The sequence below is a fragment of the Xyrauchen texanus genome, chromosome 9 (genome assembly GCF_025860055.1).
Source record: "Xyrauchen texanus isolate HMW12.3.18 chromosome 9, RBS_HiC_50CHRs, whole genome shotgun sequence".
In the NCBI taxonomy this organism is placed as follows: Eukaryota; Metazoa; Chordata; class Actinopteri; order Cypriniformes; family Catostomidae; genus Xyrauchen; species Xyrauchen texanus.
This window is the reverse complement of record NC_068284.1, coordinates 47,528,893-47,545,568: the sequence shown is the minus strand read 5'-3', so window position 1 is coordinate 47,545,568 and position 16,676 is coordinate 47,528,893. Positions and strand designations below refer to the sequence as shown.

General features: G+C 43.6%; 1 protein-coding gene across 1 annotated transcript in view; it reads right to left on the bottom strand.

The window, feature by feature from the left end:
* The window catches only part of LOC127649750 (protein unc-13 homolog A-like), a 69,357-nt gene extending 54,929 nt beyond the window's left edge, over positions 1–14,428 (bottom strand). Inside the window, exons 1-3 of the mRNA XM_052134975.1 lie at positions 14,335–14,428; positions 6,516–6,545; positions 3,767–3,866 (exon numbers count right to left, since the gene is read on the bottom strand). Coding sequence (XP_051990935.1) covers positions 3,767–3,866; positions 6,516–6,545; positions 14,335–14,428 — 224 coding nt within the window. The remainder of the gene's footprint in view (positions 1–3,766; positions 3,867–6,515; positions 6,546–14,334) is intronic.
* Between the last annotated feature and the right edge of the window lie 2,248 nt (positions 14,429–16,676).

Here is a 16,676-nt window from a genome sequence, read left to right as displayed (position 1 = left end):
TGGCGCTTATTCTGGCACTCTAAGACATGGGCCGAAATGCATTTGCATGGTGCAAAAGAGCAAAGTTGCATGTGACCGACACTTCTGAGATGTTTGTTTGCAACATGCGTTTTTACCAAAGAGTTTCTAATTACGTTCATTTGAAACACTCATGCTTTCAATCTAACATTAAAGTAGTCAAAATTGACTATTACGAATGCAAAAGTGCATTGGGCTTCTTGAGTTTGTGGTTTCTTTTTGAAGGGATATCATTTATGTAAGGCATAAATGATAAATGACAGATCTAAAGTGAATATTGACTTCTGAAGACATGGATTAAACCACTCGAGTTGCATGGGTTACTTTTATGATGCCGTTACAGTATCTGCTAAGGTTTTGGACCCTTATTGACTTGTATGGACAAAAACAACTACTGCATTCCTCCAAAATATGTGAGTAAATGAGAGAGTTTTTGATTTTGGGTGTACTATCCCTTTAAATAATTTCTCAGCCAACACTGACACTTGTATTTATGCATTTGGCTGACGCTTTTGGCATTGTCAGTGTAGCGGTAGCCAGATGGTAAGTAGCTGTGTAGTGTGTGAACCTCACTCCCCTTTAGCCTCCTCGTTAGCGTGCCCGCCTCCCATGCCGGAGATGCCAGAGTGGGTTGAGCTGGACCAGTTACACAAGCACCATTCTCCACCATTTAAGCTACAGATTGAGCACTGTAAGGTCACGAGTAGAGACTGCTCATGTCCAGGAGAAAGCAGGCGGGTAATTTCAGAACACATCTCTCTATACCAGCTTGCTGGTGTGAATATTTAATTCACGTCACGTGGTAAAGAACAGAGAAGAGACTCTCTGCAGAGCGTGTTACGTAAGAACAGTCATGCTGCAGCAGTTCTGACTAAAGAGATAAGAGATCTGTATGCTGTCTGTGGGCGCAGAGGAGGAATACAGGGGAACGCACGCCCCTGTGAGTGTGTTAGCGATTTAAGAGGCGAGATGGAGGACGCTAAAGTGAAGATGAGTGGCATAAACAAAGTTCTCAAACAGAAGAAGAGAGATGAGAGAGCGAAACCAGTGAGTAATCACAACATGAAAGGACTGACTGCACAGAAGCGTGATTCTTTACCCATAAGACAAATAAAATCTCTTTAATATCTCAATTGTTTCTTCTCAGATGTTTCTCCTAGTAACCTCACATGCGTCTCCTCTAGAGTTTCAGAAGTGATGTCAGCAATACGCTTGTTTACATGCACACATGCGGATCACTGCCAAAAATCAGCTTATTTAAAGAATCAAAGCAAGGAATCTGCTTTTACATAGATTATATTTGAAATAATGTCGTTATTCTCTGCTTTTGACGTCACACCATGAAGAGGTATGCGCACGGCACGTGTGCACGTTGGATAAGCCGGTGAGAACGGCAGTAAAGGTGTTGACATGCAACGCAAAATCGGCATAATGGTCAAAAATCACCAGTGCGCCAGATGGAACAATTCTTCGGAGGCATGTGGGCCGAGCAAGAATATTTTGTCAACAAAAAGCTCTTGTGGCAGGGCAGAGGGCGGGGCCGGGTCGTGATCCTACACACCTGGTCCCGTATTAGACTAATCAAGCCTCTGAGGTATAAAGGTCGACTGCAGAGGATCATGCGGGAGAGAGAGATCGTTAACGGACATGTCCGTCATGTGTGTGTGTTTATGTTGTCTTTTAAATTTATCATTAAACTAATATTTATATTGAAAAGCCAGTTCTCGGCTCATCCTTTGCATTTTATCCCTTTACACTGGTTCCGAAACCTGGGAAGGAGGAGGGATACGCCGTAGTAGAGTTCTCGCCACTACCGTCCACTCCAACGGAGCAGCCGCGGCCATCTGTCGGGGGACGAGGAGCCCAGCCGCCTGAAAGAGGACGATGGCCGCCGACCGCGAGGGGAGAAGGGGCTCCTAACGACCGCCTGGAGCGGTCAGGGCCGCTGCCAGGGGCACAGGAGTCACCTACCGACCGCTGAAACGCGGCAGGGTTTAAGACCGCCGACCGCGAGCGGAGAGGGGCTCACTGGCGACCGCCTGGAGCAGGAGACCCCTTCTGTTCCCCGAGAATGCGGCGGGGCGTTCCGTCCGCCAGGGGCTGGAGGACTGCCTCTGATCTGCCTGGAGAGGCGCAGCTGTCGTCTGATAGAGGGTGGAGGAGTGGCCGAGGAACAAGCTGTGGCATATCGGAGAACTGGCGAGTTTTTTTTTTATCTCTCTCTCTCTCTCTCTCTCACTGTCACTCTGCGTTGGCCTTTTCCCTCTTTTAAATTTTACAGTGTTTTTTGGGGGGGTACTACACTGTTACAGGAAGTACCCCCCCCCATTTTAATTATTTCTGTTTCCCTCACCTTGTCCCCTCCCTCGTCCAGGTAGATGGGGATGACCTGCTGGCAGACTAGACTTAAAGCACGCCCTCCCCAGGGAAAGAGGGGGTGTACGCCAGGCCGGGGGCTCCCCAGCCTGAGAGAACGAGGGAGGAATGTGGCAGGGTGGAGGGCGGGGCCGGGTCGTGATCCTACACACCCGGTCCCGTATCGTTTACGGACATGTCCGTCATGTGTGTGTTTGTGTCTTCTTTTAAGTTTATCATTAAACTATTATTTATATTGAAAAGCCGGTTCTCGCCTCCTCCTTTCCCTTAACTCGCTTTACATTGGTGCCGAAACCTGGGAAGGAGGATGGATGCCCGTCGCGGCGTCCTCGACACGGCCGTCCACCCAGGGGAGCGCTGCTGCCATCCGCAGGGGGACGGACTAGCCCGACTGCCCAGACGCAGGGAATGGCCGCCGTCCGCGAGGCGAGTGGGGACTCGACTCCCCGCTATGTTTCCTAGCAACCCAACTGATAAACAATGCTTGCGCTAGCATTTGTGCTTCAGGTGTACGATTATCAAAAGAGATTATAAAGTTTTATGCATTTGTTAAAGAAACTTTAATATCATGTAATGTGGAAATAAACTAATTTATCGATATTACTTACTAAAGTGAATGTTTATCACTTACTTTGTAAATCTCCCTGAGTGTCGACATGTTTGTGTGACATCACGCATCTGCATCTCGGTGAAATCAGAGATGAGAATTTCTGCACGAGCCTACAAGTTGTAATTCTGACTTTAAGCAGTGGCGGTGCTATGGGGTGCTGTGGCCACCATGGACCACCCCATTGGCCACCCCACTCGCAATTGCTGTTTTAGTCATTTCTTTGGTCATTTTTTGGCACAATTTAGTTCTTTAGAGGTGAAATCATCTCTGTACAAATGTACAAACTTAACATGTGCACACACCAAGGTCGCCAAACCTCTCCGTCCCAGGTGTCATTGAATACAATATCTTCTTTATCTAGAATTTCAATATTTACACTTGTAAGTCGTCCATGATTTTAGTTCTTTAATCCTCCCATTCCCTCAAAATGATGGATGATGATTAGGCCTAATAGAAGCACAAACTCTAAAAGTGTCTAAAAACAGCGGCGCTCCTACACGAAGCGACATATCACCCAAAGATTTCCATCTAGCGCAGGTTTCCATTGGGAAACAATTGTAAAACAGCACAGGAAGGACGCAAAAACGTGCTTGGTGTGAACGGCCCCAAACTGACAATCTTAGCAGGTCACTTAAATTCCTAATGGACCAGATTTGGCCCGCGGGCCGCCCGTTGAATGGGCCTACCTTACACCGATTAAGGAAAGCAGTTTAATGGGAGGGAAGTGAAGAGAAATGGACAGAAATAATGTGAAGGACTCACAACATAAAGTCTTGCTCCCAGCTGGGCTGGCAGCCCCGAACGGCGATGGTCGTACTCTTAACATTCTGCACTTTTAGAGTCACATACGTGTTGAATTTCTCTGCAAAAGCAAAATGAATTAGGGATTACAATCCATAACATCCACACAGTGCCCTTAAAAGTATTTAAAACTGAAGTGTGTCTTTTTTACAACACGTAAAAGAAGCAGTTTTAACCACTCGATGATGATTTGAAGTAATATATATGCAGTGGATAATGTGCAATTTGTCTTGTTTACGTACTACTTTAATGGCGCCAATGTGCTAACACGGTTTACAATATGTGCTGAATACACTCATTATTGTCATTTATGATGACACTGATACTACTGCAAAGATGGGTGCATACAGAGTGTTAATGTTCATAATACAGACAAAAGGACGGTGATATCTTACATTGGGCAGATGTGTCAATGGGTTTCGCTGCAGATGGCACATGAGTGAATGGGCACTTGAGAGTATTTGAGTAGATTTGATTCATTTTGTGGATTAATTTAACAAAAAAGTGCATGTCGGAATGACCATAGAGATATAGGTAAGTTTGCACCAGCTCGCTAATAACTCTGCACCACGGTGTGGTCATGTTGGCTGATCTTAACTGACTGAACGGGAATTAGCTGTCAGCCTCAACGCCCTTGACTACTCGGGGGTGCCCTGTGCTTTAAGGCTGTGTGATCTAGTTTGGTGATCCCCCTCTTGAAAACCCTTTTGGGTATGAACAACGAACCCCACCCCACCCCAAAAAAAACTATTTTGGGCAATAACAAGGACCAAACAACTTTTGGGAATGAACAAGGACCCCCCCCCCAACAACTTTTGGGCATGAACAATGACAACGAATCCCCCCAACAACTTTTGGGCATGATCAACAACCCCAAACCACCCACCACCACAAAATGTTTTTTGACCATTAACAGCTGACCCCCACCCCCAACAACTTTTGGGCATGAACAACGACCCCCCAACAACTTTTGGGCATGAACAACGACCCCCCAACAACTTTTGGCCATTAACAACGACCCCCCACCCCCAAAAAAAACTTTTGGCCATTAACAACGACCAACCCCAACAACTTTTGGGCATGAACAACGAACTCCACCCACCCCCCAAAAAAAAACATTTGGCCATTAACAACGACCCACCCCCCCCCAACAACTTCTGGGCATGATCTATGACCCCAACACCCCCCGCATCCCCACCCCAAAAAAAATTACTTTTGACCATTAACAACAACATCTATGACCCCAACAACCCCCCACCACCAACAACTATTGGCCATTAACAACGAACTCCACCCACCCCCCCAAAAAAATCTTTGGGCATGAACAACGAACCCCCCCATTTCCCAACCACTTTAGGGCATGAACAATCGATATTCAGAAATGGCGCCCAGAGCAATATTTTTACAGCGCCACAAAGACAGAAAGATCTAAACTGAACGCAACATACGAAGGGCTTACTTATAGTAGTCTCTGAATATTAAGGAAAAAGTATTTTAATATTGAAAAAGTGACACACTTCAGCTTTAAGTCATACTTAAACATGTCTGAATATCATGGCATTAGATAACCAAACCGGTCACAGATATTTTAAACATAGTTAGCACTAGCACACTTTTCAAGCTAAACATTTCACAAAAATGTGTTTGTTAGGTTTAAAATAGGGCTGTCAATCAATGAAAATGTTTTATCGAATTAATGACATGCTATGCCGATTAATGAATCGCATACATAAACATTCATATTATTGGACATAAGCCTTTTATTTGCCTACAGACTTGTTCTCATCTTGTGCTGTCTGCTGTCGCTAACAGTGTTGCCAACTAGTTTCAATGGAAACTACCTAAAGCCTGCTCAAAAAGTCGCTAAATGTCGCCAGATGATGTCATACGCTAATTAACATATTTGTGATGTCACCGCATCTCATTTGCATTTTGCATAGGGTCCGCCCTTTACATGTGCATATTTACAAAGGTTTGTTACGTGTTTGATTAAAGTACAATGTACAGAGTTGTCAAAGTAAATGTCTGAATTCAGAGAGTCTGAAAAATCTCCTGTGATGTGAAGTGCATGAAAAGAATAAAAATAAACGTTCGAATTAAACTCTTTAAATGTTAAACTAAAGGGGAGCAAACAATACAGATTCATGATTGGTCAATGACAACGCGTTTGCACATGCGCATCTCATTCACGTTTATGTCAGCTGCCGTGCGGTCAACTGATTGCGCTGCTCCGCCTTCTCGCCCGCTCACCTCTCTCTCTCTGGCAGTCTCACTGAACAGAGTAGACGCAGAATGAGGTGTGCCAGCTGCCGGGCAGGAAAGCAAGACCACGCACTCACGGGGCAGCATTGGCGACTTTCTTCTACTTAAGTTGCTAAGTTTGTCCAATTTTTAGAATATAAGTCGCTAAAGAAGTCTGAAGAGTCACTAAATCTAGTGACAAAGTTGCTAAGTTGGCAACACTGGTCGTTAAATGTGGTTTGTTCTCTACTAAGCTGCTCATTGCCTATACAGCGAGTTTCACTTACTGCCCCCTGGAGAAAACAGGTGGTACTACAAGTTTGAATTGCTGTTATTTTTTTATATAATTAATAGAACTGAATTAACACATTCAATTGACAGTAAAGACACAATTGACACAATAAAGATGCATTATGACACATTGTGGTTTTGAACATAGTTAATTTAAGTTGTGACCTTCTTTACTCACCTTGGGGTCCATCATACTTGGCCTTCTTCACTGCAGAACAAAAACAGAGGAGCAGCTGTTAGTATCAGACAAATAACGAGGAAATAAAATAAAGAAGTTAATGTGTTTGTAGTAAAAATGGTGCAGGACGAGTTCAATGGTGAGGTTTAATACCTATGGTTAGTGATTTGAACATTTCTTTAACACTAAGTACCTTATAAGCAATAGTAGTAGAAGTGATGCTTCACTAAGCAAACACTACCATCAAACCATCTTAAGCTTGGCTGTTTGGCATTTTGACTTTAAATAAGCTGCTATACTTGGTGTTCTGAGAGAGAAAACACATATACTGTATGTTGCATTCAAAGAAAGCCGAAATTGTGCATTTTAGATTAGCTTATAGGAGTTCCCTCTCTCTCTGCAGTGTAAGATGCGTGATGTGTATACTCATGCGTTATTGATGCCCACAGTAGCCCAAGGCATGCTGAATGGCATCAATATTCAAACCCTCTCCGTACCCTCCATCCATCCCCATCCCCATCCCAATCTCATCTTTTCTCTTCTTCTCTCTTGTCACCCTGGAGCAGCCATTACAACAGGAAGTTCCATGGCACCGCGGATGGCAGCCTCAGTGTGGAGCTCTCCAGTTGTTTTGCTGATTTTGTTAGTTTGTCCTGTGTTTAGTAATGTTGTTTTGATCTGTTTCACCAGAGACGAACTGTTATGTGGCAGCAAACACCAGATTTGACCAGTATTTGATTATTCTGACGTTTTGTTGGACATTTTAATCGGAGGAGCTGCGGTGCTGTACAAGCGCGCTAAAAGACGCAGCATGAGGGAAGCGAGCCAGGGCGCTGGTCAAACTACGTCAACTGCAGTTCCGAACCGCGCTGCCAAGCATACATCTAGCAAACTTTTGCTCTCTTCCTACAAAATGGACAAACTTCTTCTCCTAACCCATACAAATAAGGACTTTTCTAACTCTGCTAACTCTGTGCTTCATGGAAACCTGGCTGAGTGAAACCATTCCGGACAGCGCGTTACATCTGCCGGGCTTTCAGCTGTTCAGAGTTATCGGTGAAAACTAGAGGTGGTGGAACGTGCTTTTACATCAATGCAAGTTGGTGTAACAGGGCTGAAGAAGATGTGCTGCCCTAATCTAGAATCACTATTCCTCAACTGTAAGCCTTTCTACTCGCCGCAGGAGTTTTCCTAGTTTATTCTGGTGAGTGTTTATATTCCTCCACAAGCGTGTGTGAGCGCAGCACTGCAACAGCTGGCTGATCAGATCACAGACACGGAGCAACAATACCCGGACTCAGTTATTATTATTTGTGATGAGGATAAGGGCCAATCGAGCTAATCAGCCGAGGAGACGGATAAGTGCAGCGGAACGTGGCAGTTTGGGAGAGAGAGAGCCACATGCAGCTGCCATGTGTGTTTGTTTATGTTTTGTGTCTTTTTTTTAATAATCAAAGGAATATTTGAATAGGAACTTAAACAAAAAGACACAAAAACATGGCAGCTGCATGTGGCTCTCTCTCTCCCAAACTGCCACGTTCCGCTGCACTTATCCCTCTCCTCAGCTGATTAGCCCGATTGAGGCCTGGCCCTGCCCTCCTCCTCGTCACATTATTCTTGGGGATTATAACAAAGCAAACCTTACATGTGAACTGCCCAAATACAAACAGCACATTGCATGTCCAACCAGAGATAGAAATATACTGGATCACTGCTACACAACATTAAAGGATGCATTACAACCGATCTGTCCCTAGAGCAGCTTTAGGACTCTCTGATCACTGTCTGGTTCATCTTCTTCCAACCTACAGGCATAAACTAAAATCAGCTAAACCTGTAGTTAGATGGACCAATGAAGCAGAGTTGGAACTGCAAGCTTGCTTTGACTGCACTGATTAGAGTGTATTTGAAGCAGCATCCACTGACCTGGATGAGCTCACAGATACTGTAACATCATATTTCAGTTTCTGTGAGGACATGTGCATTCCTACAAGGACTTATTTAACATACAAGCAGGCAGCTTTGTCAGGCCAAAGAGTATGCTTACAGAAATGTGGATAAAATCTTGTATAATCAGGCCAAAATCAGACTGACAAGGAGATTAGAGTGGCTAGAAGAAGCTACTCTGAAAAGTCAGCGAACGACCCTGCATCAGTGTGGAGAGGCCTGAAAGACATTACCAACTACAAGACACCACCCCCAACACTGTAGGGAATCAACAACTGGCTGAAGACCTGAATGTGTTTTATTGTAGATTTGAAAAGCCCAGTCCCACACCCCACACCCGCTCAGACCCTCACTTCACACAAACACCAACACCTCAAACTGCAACACCCCTCCTCCCCCCTCCTGTTACTCAACATGCACTTAAGATCTGTGAAGATGATGTGTGCCGGGTCTACCGGAAACAAAAGACAAGGAAATCACAGGGCCCAGATTGTGTTTCACCCACATGTCTAAAATCCTGTGCTAACCAGCTGGCCCCCATCTTCACACAGATCTTCAACACATCACTGGAGCAGTGTGAATTTCCCTGAACGCTCCACTATCATCCTTGTCCCAAGATTGCATGACTTAATGATTACAAACCTGTCGCCCTGATGTCTCATGAAGTCATTTGAGAGACTGGTGTTGGCCCACCTGAAGGACATCACTGGACCCTTTCTGGATCCCCTTCAATTTGCTTATCGAGGTAACAGGTCTGTGGATGATGCAGTCAATATGGGACTCCATTACATACTGCAACATCTAGAAAGACCAGGGACTAATGCAAGGACCCTATTTGTGGACTTCAGTTCGGCTTTCAACACCATCATCACTGCTCTCTTATGGAATACATTAACCCAGCTCTTGGTTACCACCTCTGTCTGTTAGTGGATCACCAGCTTTCTGACAGACAGGCAGCAGTTAGTGAGACTGGGGGAATTCACTTCCAGCACCTGTACAATCATCACTGGTGCCCCCCAGGGATGTGTGCTCTCTCAAGTCAGACATCAGAAGACTTCAAAGGATAGTCATTGTAAATCAGGATTCCCACCCTCCAAGAACTACACACCTCCAGAGTGAGGAACAGGGCTGTAAAAATCGCTTTGGACCCCATTCATCCACCACACTACCTTTTTGAACTGTTGCCTTCTGGCCAGCACTACAGAGCACTGAACACCAGAACCATCAGGCACAAGAACAGTTTCTTCCCTCAGGCCATTCACCTTAAAAACATTATTATTCTGATTCTGAAGTGAGTGCGTTTGAAAGCCCCGAGTCATCTGGAATCTACACGCACACACTTACATATGCTGATCCTTTAATAAAAGACTGATGTGGTTTTCATCTACACTTTTAATGGTTACAGCCTCAGACGGCACATACACAGAACATTTACTGGCCATCTCATACATTTTGTACAGCTCCTATCTTATGGGGTGGCTGTGGCTCAGTTGGTAGAGCAGGTTGGCCACTAATCGCAGCGTTGGCAGTTCGATTCCCGGCCCACATGACTCCACATGCCAAAGTGTCCTTGGGTAAGACACTGAACCCCAAGTTGCTCCCAAGGCAGGCTAGCGCCTTGCATGGCAGCTCTGCCGCCATTGGTGTATGAATGTGTGTGTGAATGGGTGAACGAGTCAACAGTGTAAAGCGCTTTAAAGGATAAACAGGTGCTATATAAGTGCAGACCATTTACCTATCTGCTTGAATGGGGAATGACTGAATCTCTGAAACATGTATGAGTACATAACATATTTCAACTCAGCAATAAAATCTGACAACAATAATATCATAAATGCTATGATATTGTGCTTTTTTTCACACAAAAAACCCCTGCAATTTTGCAATGTGCATTCTTGATTAAAACTGACAGGTGATGTCTCATAAGGTACCAAAAAGGTGATTGGCTGGATGACTTTCCATTCCTAAAGCTGCCATATACAATGTTACAATTTACCCATTCATAATTACATCAGTGACTGTCTCATTCTATACAGCCTACCGGTACCCCAGGTACCAGTTTGACACAAAGAGCATTTTGCAAGGTTTCTTTGAGATACTAGTTTTGTTCTAGAGTTGTGTCTGTGAAATGAACAGTAAGTATTACTAGGGATGCACCGATGTATCACCTGCCAATATTTATCGGCTAATTATTGACCAAATTAAAACGATCGTCATATTCGTAATAAGCATGAAATGACGGATATGAAAAACCGATGGTTTATTTATAATTAATAGTTACACACTTTGTAAAAATGTACAATCCAGAAATAATAATAGCCACAATATGTAGAAGGGTTGGCACTCCTAAGAACATGTCATATTTAACTTTTATTCTGTCTCATTCTCACGTTAATATGGAAAACATTTCATGACAGTTGTGAAAGCAGCACTTAGCTATTGGCTACATGATGAGGGAATGACTCAAAATGCTTAGAAATCAGCAGACGTCTGAGATATCGGTATGATATCTATTAATGATGCATGATTAATTGAAATAAGATTGAAATCGCAATTTCTCTTTGTGCGATTAATAAACCTTAAAAGGTTTTAAACTGCAAAAACAGAAGTGCAAACTTTTTTTAGTTAAAAAAATAACCTTTTTTTCATATCAATCATCATGTTGTCATATTAAGTCTTTTTAATCGTTCATTGTGGCTCTCTTTAAAATGTTGGCCTGTCAGGTGTTCAACAAATCCCATAAACATTTACATTTATGCATTTGGCAGATGCTTTTATCCAAAGCGACTTACAGAGTCACTTATTACAGGGACAATCCCCCCGGAGCAACCTGGAGTTAAGTGCCTTGCTCAAGGACACAATGGTGGTGGCCGTGGGGTTCGAACCAGCCCTGTGCTTTAGCCACTACGCCACCACCACTCACATGAAACTCCAATAAATGGAAATTATCTTTGTACATTTTATTTAACTTTCCTTAACAGTGATCTGATGACAAAATAAGGTAGGTGGCAAAATATCGGTATCGTTATCGGCTTATAGTTTTTGTTCAAATTGGTATCTGCGAAAATATTTCATATCAGTGCATCCCTATTTATTACTTGTGGACGGACAGAAATTTTTATTACAAATCCTTTAGATTAAATTACCGGAACGTCACGCTGCAGACAACTGTGTTTCCGGGTTCTTCATGTGGTGATATTAGCAGCGCTCCAGTTTTAAAAATCTTTAGGTAATGACGTACAGTAATAGTGTTTGTTAATGTCAACAAAACTATAAACACGTTGATTTAATAGGCCTGTGACAGGTTAACCGGTAACATGTAACAGGTAAAAAATACGCCTCCTCAGGGCTTGGGTATCTCAGCGAGTATTGACGCTGACTATCACCCCTGGAGTCGTGAGTTTGAATCCAGGGCGTGCTGAGTGACTCCAGCCGGGTCTCCTAAGCAACCAAATTGGCCCGGAGGGTAGAGTCGCATGGGGTAACCTCCTTGTGGTTGCTATAATGTGGTTCTTGCTCTCGGTGGGGCGTGTGGTGAGTTGTGCGTGGATGACGCGGAGAATAGCGTGTAGCCTCCACATGTGCCATGTCTCGGTGGTAATGCGCTCAACAAGTCACGTGATAAAATGCATGGATTGACGTCTCAGACGTGGAGGCAACTTAGATTCATCCTCCGCCACCCGGATTGAGGCGAGTCACTACCCCACCACGAGAACTTAAAAGCGCATTGGGAATTGGGCGTCCAAATTGGGGATAAAATAAATTAAAAAAATTTCACTGGAGACAGGGTCCCGTACAAGATCATCGTTATCAAATTTGGCCCCATATCTGTCACAGAGATTGCACTTTGCAAATTTAAAACAGGCATTTCCAATTTAGAGTTTGTGCGATTCCTTCTTGCAAAGTTCAAATCTACCAACAGCAGCACATGTGCACAGTACACATCAGACTGCTACGAACTAGACAAGAGTGTTTACTTGACATTTAAATAATAGAGTAATTATTGTTTTAGTCACATTTGTTGACTGGAATTGCGATCAATAAAGCCACTTGAAAAACTGAGAGTTTAAGTCAGCTCAAGCATTAGATTAATCTTATTATAGTTAATTCAAGAGAAAATGTACACACTCCGTCACCAGCACTGCAAAAAACAGAGAAAAATGACTCTTGTGACTTTCTTTCTTGACCACAAATGTACAGGCACCCAAGCTAAAACATCTGCTGGTCTTTTCTGCAGGAAACATTACAGTTTATTGGGAAAGACTTCATTCAAGCTCACTCAGTGGACTGGGAATTCTGTTTTTAGTACGTCAGCAAGAACATTTGAACATTGAAAAGACTTGATTTCAGCTTCCTCTTCTCTGTTATTCTCTTGTGAACGCTCTCAGCACTCGGCTCTTATTAGACTGATGTCAGACAGCCTCGTATGGTGTTCATCTATTGAGCTCTGAGTCACTGTGTCTCTTTGGCTTCTGAGCGAGTCCACTGGGGTTCCGGTGTCACTAATGTATCCTCGACTCTTCTCTCTGACTCATTACACCAGCGCGAGATAATGTCATTTATCACACACATCTCACAACGCACATTAATGGCTCCCTGAATACACCAAAATAATTTCCTTTAATTTAATTTCCCCTACACAAACAAAACAGGTTTCCACTGTTAAAGACACACACACACACATTCATTAATTCTAAAGAAAAATGTTTGACGAGCACATGATCTGTAAATATGAGACTGAAATCTGCATGACCACATAGTGTATTGAGTTTCTGTAGACCGGCAGACAGACCGACAGATTGACTGACCATCAGACAGACCGACCGGCAGACAGACAGAATGACCGACAGACAGACAGACAGACAGACAGTCCGTCAGACAGACTGAACGACCGACAGACAGACAGACAGACCTATCGAACGACCGACCGACCGACCAACAGACAGACACACAGACTGGCAGATAGACCGACAGATCGACTGACCATCAGACAGACCGACCGACTGGCAGACATACAGACAAACAGACAGACAGACCAACCAACCGGTAGACAGACAGACAGACCGTCAGACAGACGACCTACCGACAGATCGACTGACCGTCAGACAGACCGACCGGCAGACAGACAGACCTACCGACCGACAGACAGACCGACTGGCAGACAGACTGGCAGATCGACTGACCATCAGACAGACCGACAGAATGACCGGCAGACAGACAGAATGACCGACAGACAGACAGACCTACCGAACGACCAACCGAATGAACGGCCAACAGACAGACCAACAGACCGACCAACAGACCGACCGACAGACCGACAGACAGACAGACAGACAAAATGACCAACAAGCAGACAGACTGACCATCAGACAGACCGAGCAGCAGACCAACCGACCGACCGACCGACTGACTGACAGACAGACAGACAGACAGATAGACAGAGGTGGTCGTCCATCCAAGTTGACTCAAAGGGAACACCGCAGAATGCTCAATGAGGAAAACAAGAACCCAAGATAGATAAAGACAGATAAAGACTTGAATCATTGTAACTGGTTAACATCTCTGTTCATGAGTCTACTATATAGAATACATTAAACAGGCATGGCAAGGCAGCCATGGCAGGACACCATGCAGGACGCCACAGCTATTGTTTATCAAGATATCCTAAAGTATAATGTCAGGGTGTCTGTGCGATTGCTATACTCAGTAGAGGTTGAGTGATGCAGCAAGACAATGAACCTAAACATCAAAGTAAATCCACTACAGAATGGCTTCAAAAAAAGAAAATCCATCTTTTGGAGTGTCCCAGTCAGAGCCCAGACCTGAACCCAATAGAGATGCTGTGGAATGACCTCAAGAGAGCCGTTCACACCAGAGACATCCTGAGAATATGTCTGATCTGAAGCAGTTCTGTAAGGAAGAATGATCCAGAAATCCTTCTGACCGTTGTGCAGGTTAGTCCGCATCTACCGGAAAGGCTTGATTGAGGTTATTGCATCCAAAGGAGGATCAATCAGTTATTGAATCCAAGGGTTCACTTTCTTTTTCCAGCAGCACTGTGAATGTTTAATGGGATGTGTTCAATAAAGACATTAAAGATTATAATTGTTTGTGTGTTGTTAGCCTAAGCACATTGTGTTTGTCTGTACGGTAAACAGGAATTTGGAAAGTAAAAAAGCAGTATTATGCCCTGCTTTCTCATTCTTGTGCCAGTTTGAAGGTGAGGTTGGTTGAACGAGTCCCCAGGTGCATATAAAAATAGATTCTCTTGTCTGATACAGCTGCTTTATATCTGCACACTCCTCAGAAATATGACAAGCGGCCTCTATACATCTGCACTAAAAGACCAAGTCTATTTTAAGCCACTTTCCACTTCACAGCTAAAACATAAGGACAACCAGGAATCAATCTTATGCCATTGAGCTCCAGCTAAGATTGAATTATGAGAGAGAAATGCAGCTCTATCATATGGGATTTCATTGAGTGCAGTTAAAACAGACCCCTGTAATATTTCAGTAAACAGGCTGGATCAATGAAGAGGCCGCTGGATTGCAGAGCCCAGGAAACTAGTGCTTAATAATTCCTCAAAATCATAAATCACTCTCGATATAAATAATTCACACCAGGATCTACTCCATTTTTTCACCACAGCCGAGAGGACAACAAGCAGCTGACCCTGGAAGGAAACTACGCAAAAGTGTTAAAAACCAATTTGTATGTTAACTGTGACAGTTTTCTAGTGCCACGTTAAATTAAAAACCAGAATGTATAAAGAGTTAAGATGTAAAGTTTTAAAGACTTTAATGACTTTATTCTCATAACATTACTTTTTTCTATGGGAAAAGTGTCATGTTTGAGCAATAAAGCAATTATAAGCATCCATATGAATCATACTGTGAATATTTAGCTTTTACTGAGATGTTTAGATGAAAACATGAGGTAGGATGTTATCCGCCCAGGCTAACTGCAAAAGCCTGTTCATTATTACATAAGTGTGAAAGCACTCCTACATACAGCTTCTGTGGAGGGTTGACAATACGACAGAACATCATAAAAGAGTTATATCAGAGGTGAGGTCTTATATAATGCGTTCACATGGGGCATCTTTAGAAGTCATTGCACAATCTGTAAGGGATTATATACAGAAATTGACTAAAGGAGTACATGGGTACCAGGTATATCAGTTTTAGGTGACAAACAGATTTACATAATTCCTTGACTTATTCCTTGATTTATTTATGTACTTTTTGGGTGAAATTTTCCCCCTTTTTCTCCCAATTTGGAATGCCCAATTCCCAATGTGCTCTAAGTCCTCGTGGTGGCGTAGTGACTCGCCTCAATCCAGGTGGCAGCGGAGGAAGCCTAGACATAGTGTGTGTAGATGGTAGAAGCTTCATGCCATCTACCATGGCATCCACGCACAACTCACCACGTGCCCTACCAAGAATGAATCACATTATAGCAATCAAAAGGAGGTTACCCCATGTGACTCTACCCTCCCAAGCAACTGGGCCAATTTGGTTGCTTAGGAAACCTGACTGGAGTCACTCAGCATGCCCTGGATTCAAACTAGCAAACTAGTGAACACCAGGGTGATAGTCAGCGTCTTTACCACTGAGCTACCCAGGCCCCCACGGGCCAGAAATATTAAGTGTTCAGAGGCATCCCAATTCTTTAGATAAGCACATTTGTGGATTTTTTGGAAGTCATTCTGTAGTGGATTTACTTCGATGTTTAGGGTCATTGTCCTGCTGCATCACCCAACTTCTACTGATCTTCAGCTGGCACACAGACACCCTGATATTATGCTGTAGGATAACTTGATAAACTTGAATTCATTTTTCCCACAATGATAGCAAGTGGTTCAGGCCCCAAAGCAGCAAAGTTGCCCCAAATCATGATGCTCCCTCCACCGTTCTTCACCATTGGGATGATGTTTTCATGTTGGTACGCAGTGGCTTTTTACGCCATACATAGTGCTGCATGTTCTTCAAACAATTCAACCTTAGTTTTATCAGTCCACAAAAGACTTTCCCAGTATTGTTGTGGAGTGTCAAGGTGCGCAGCAATGTTTTTGTTGGAAAGCAGTAGCTTCCTTCATGATGTCCTGCCATGAACACCATACCTGTTTAATGTTTTCTGTACAGTAGACTCATGATCAGAGATGTTAACCAGTTCCAATGATTCCTTAAAGTCTTCATCTGTCACTCTAGT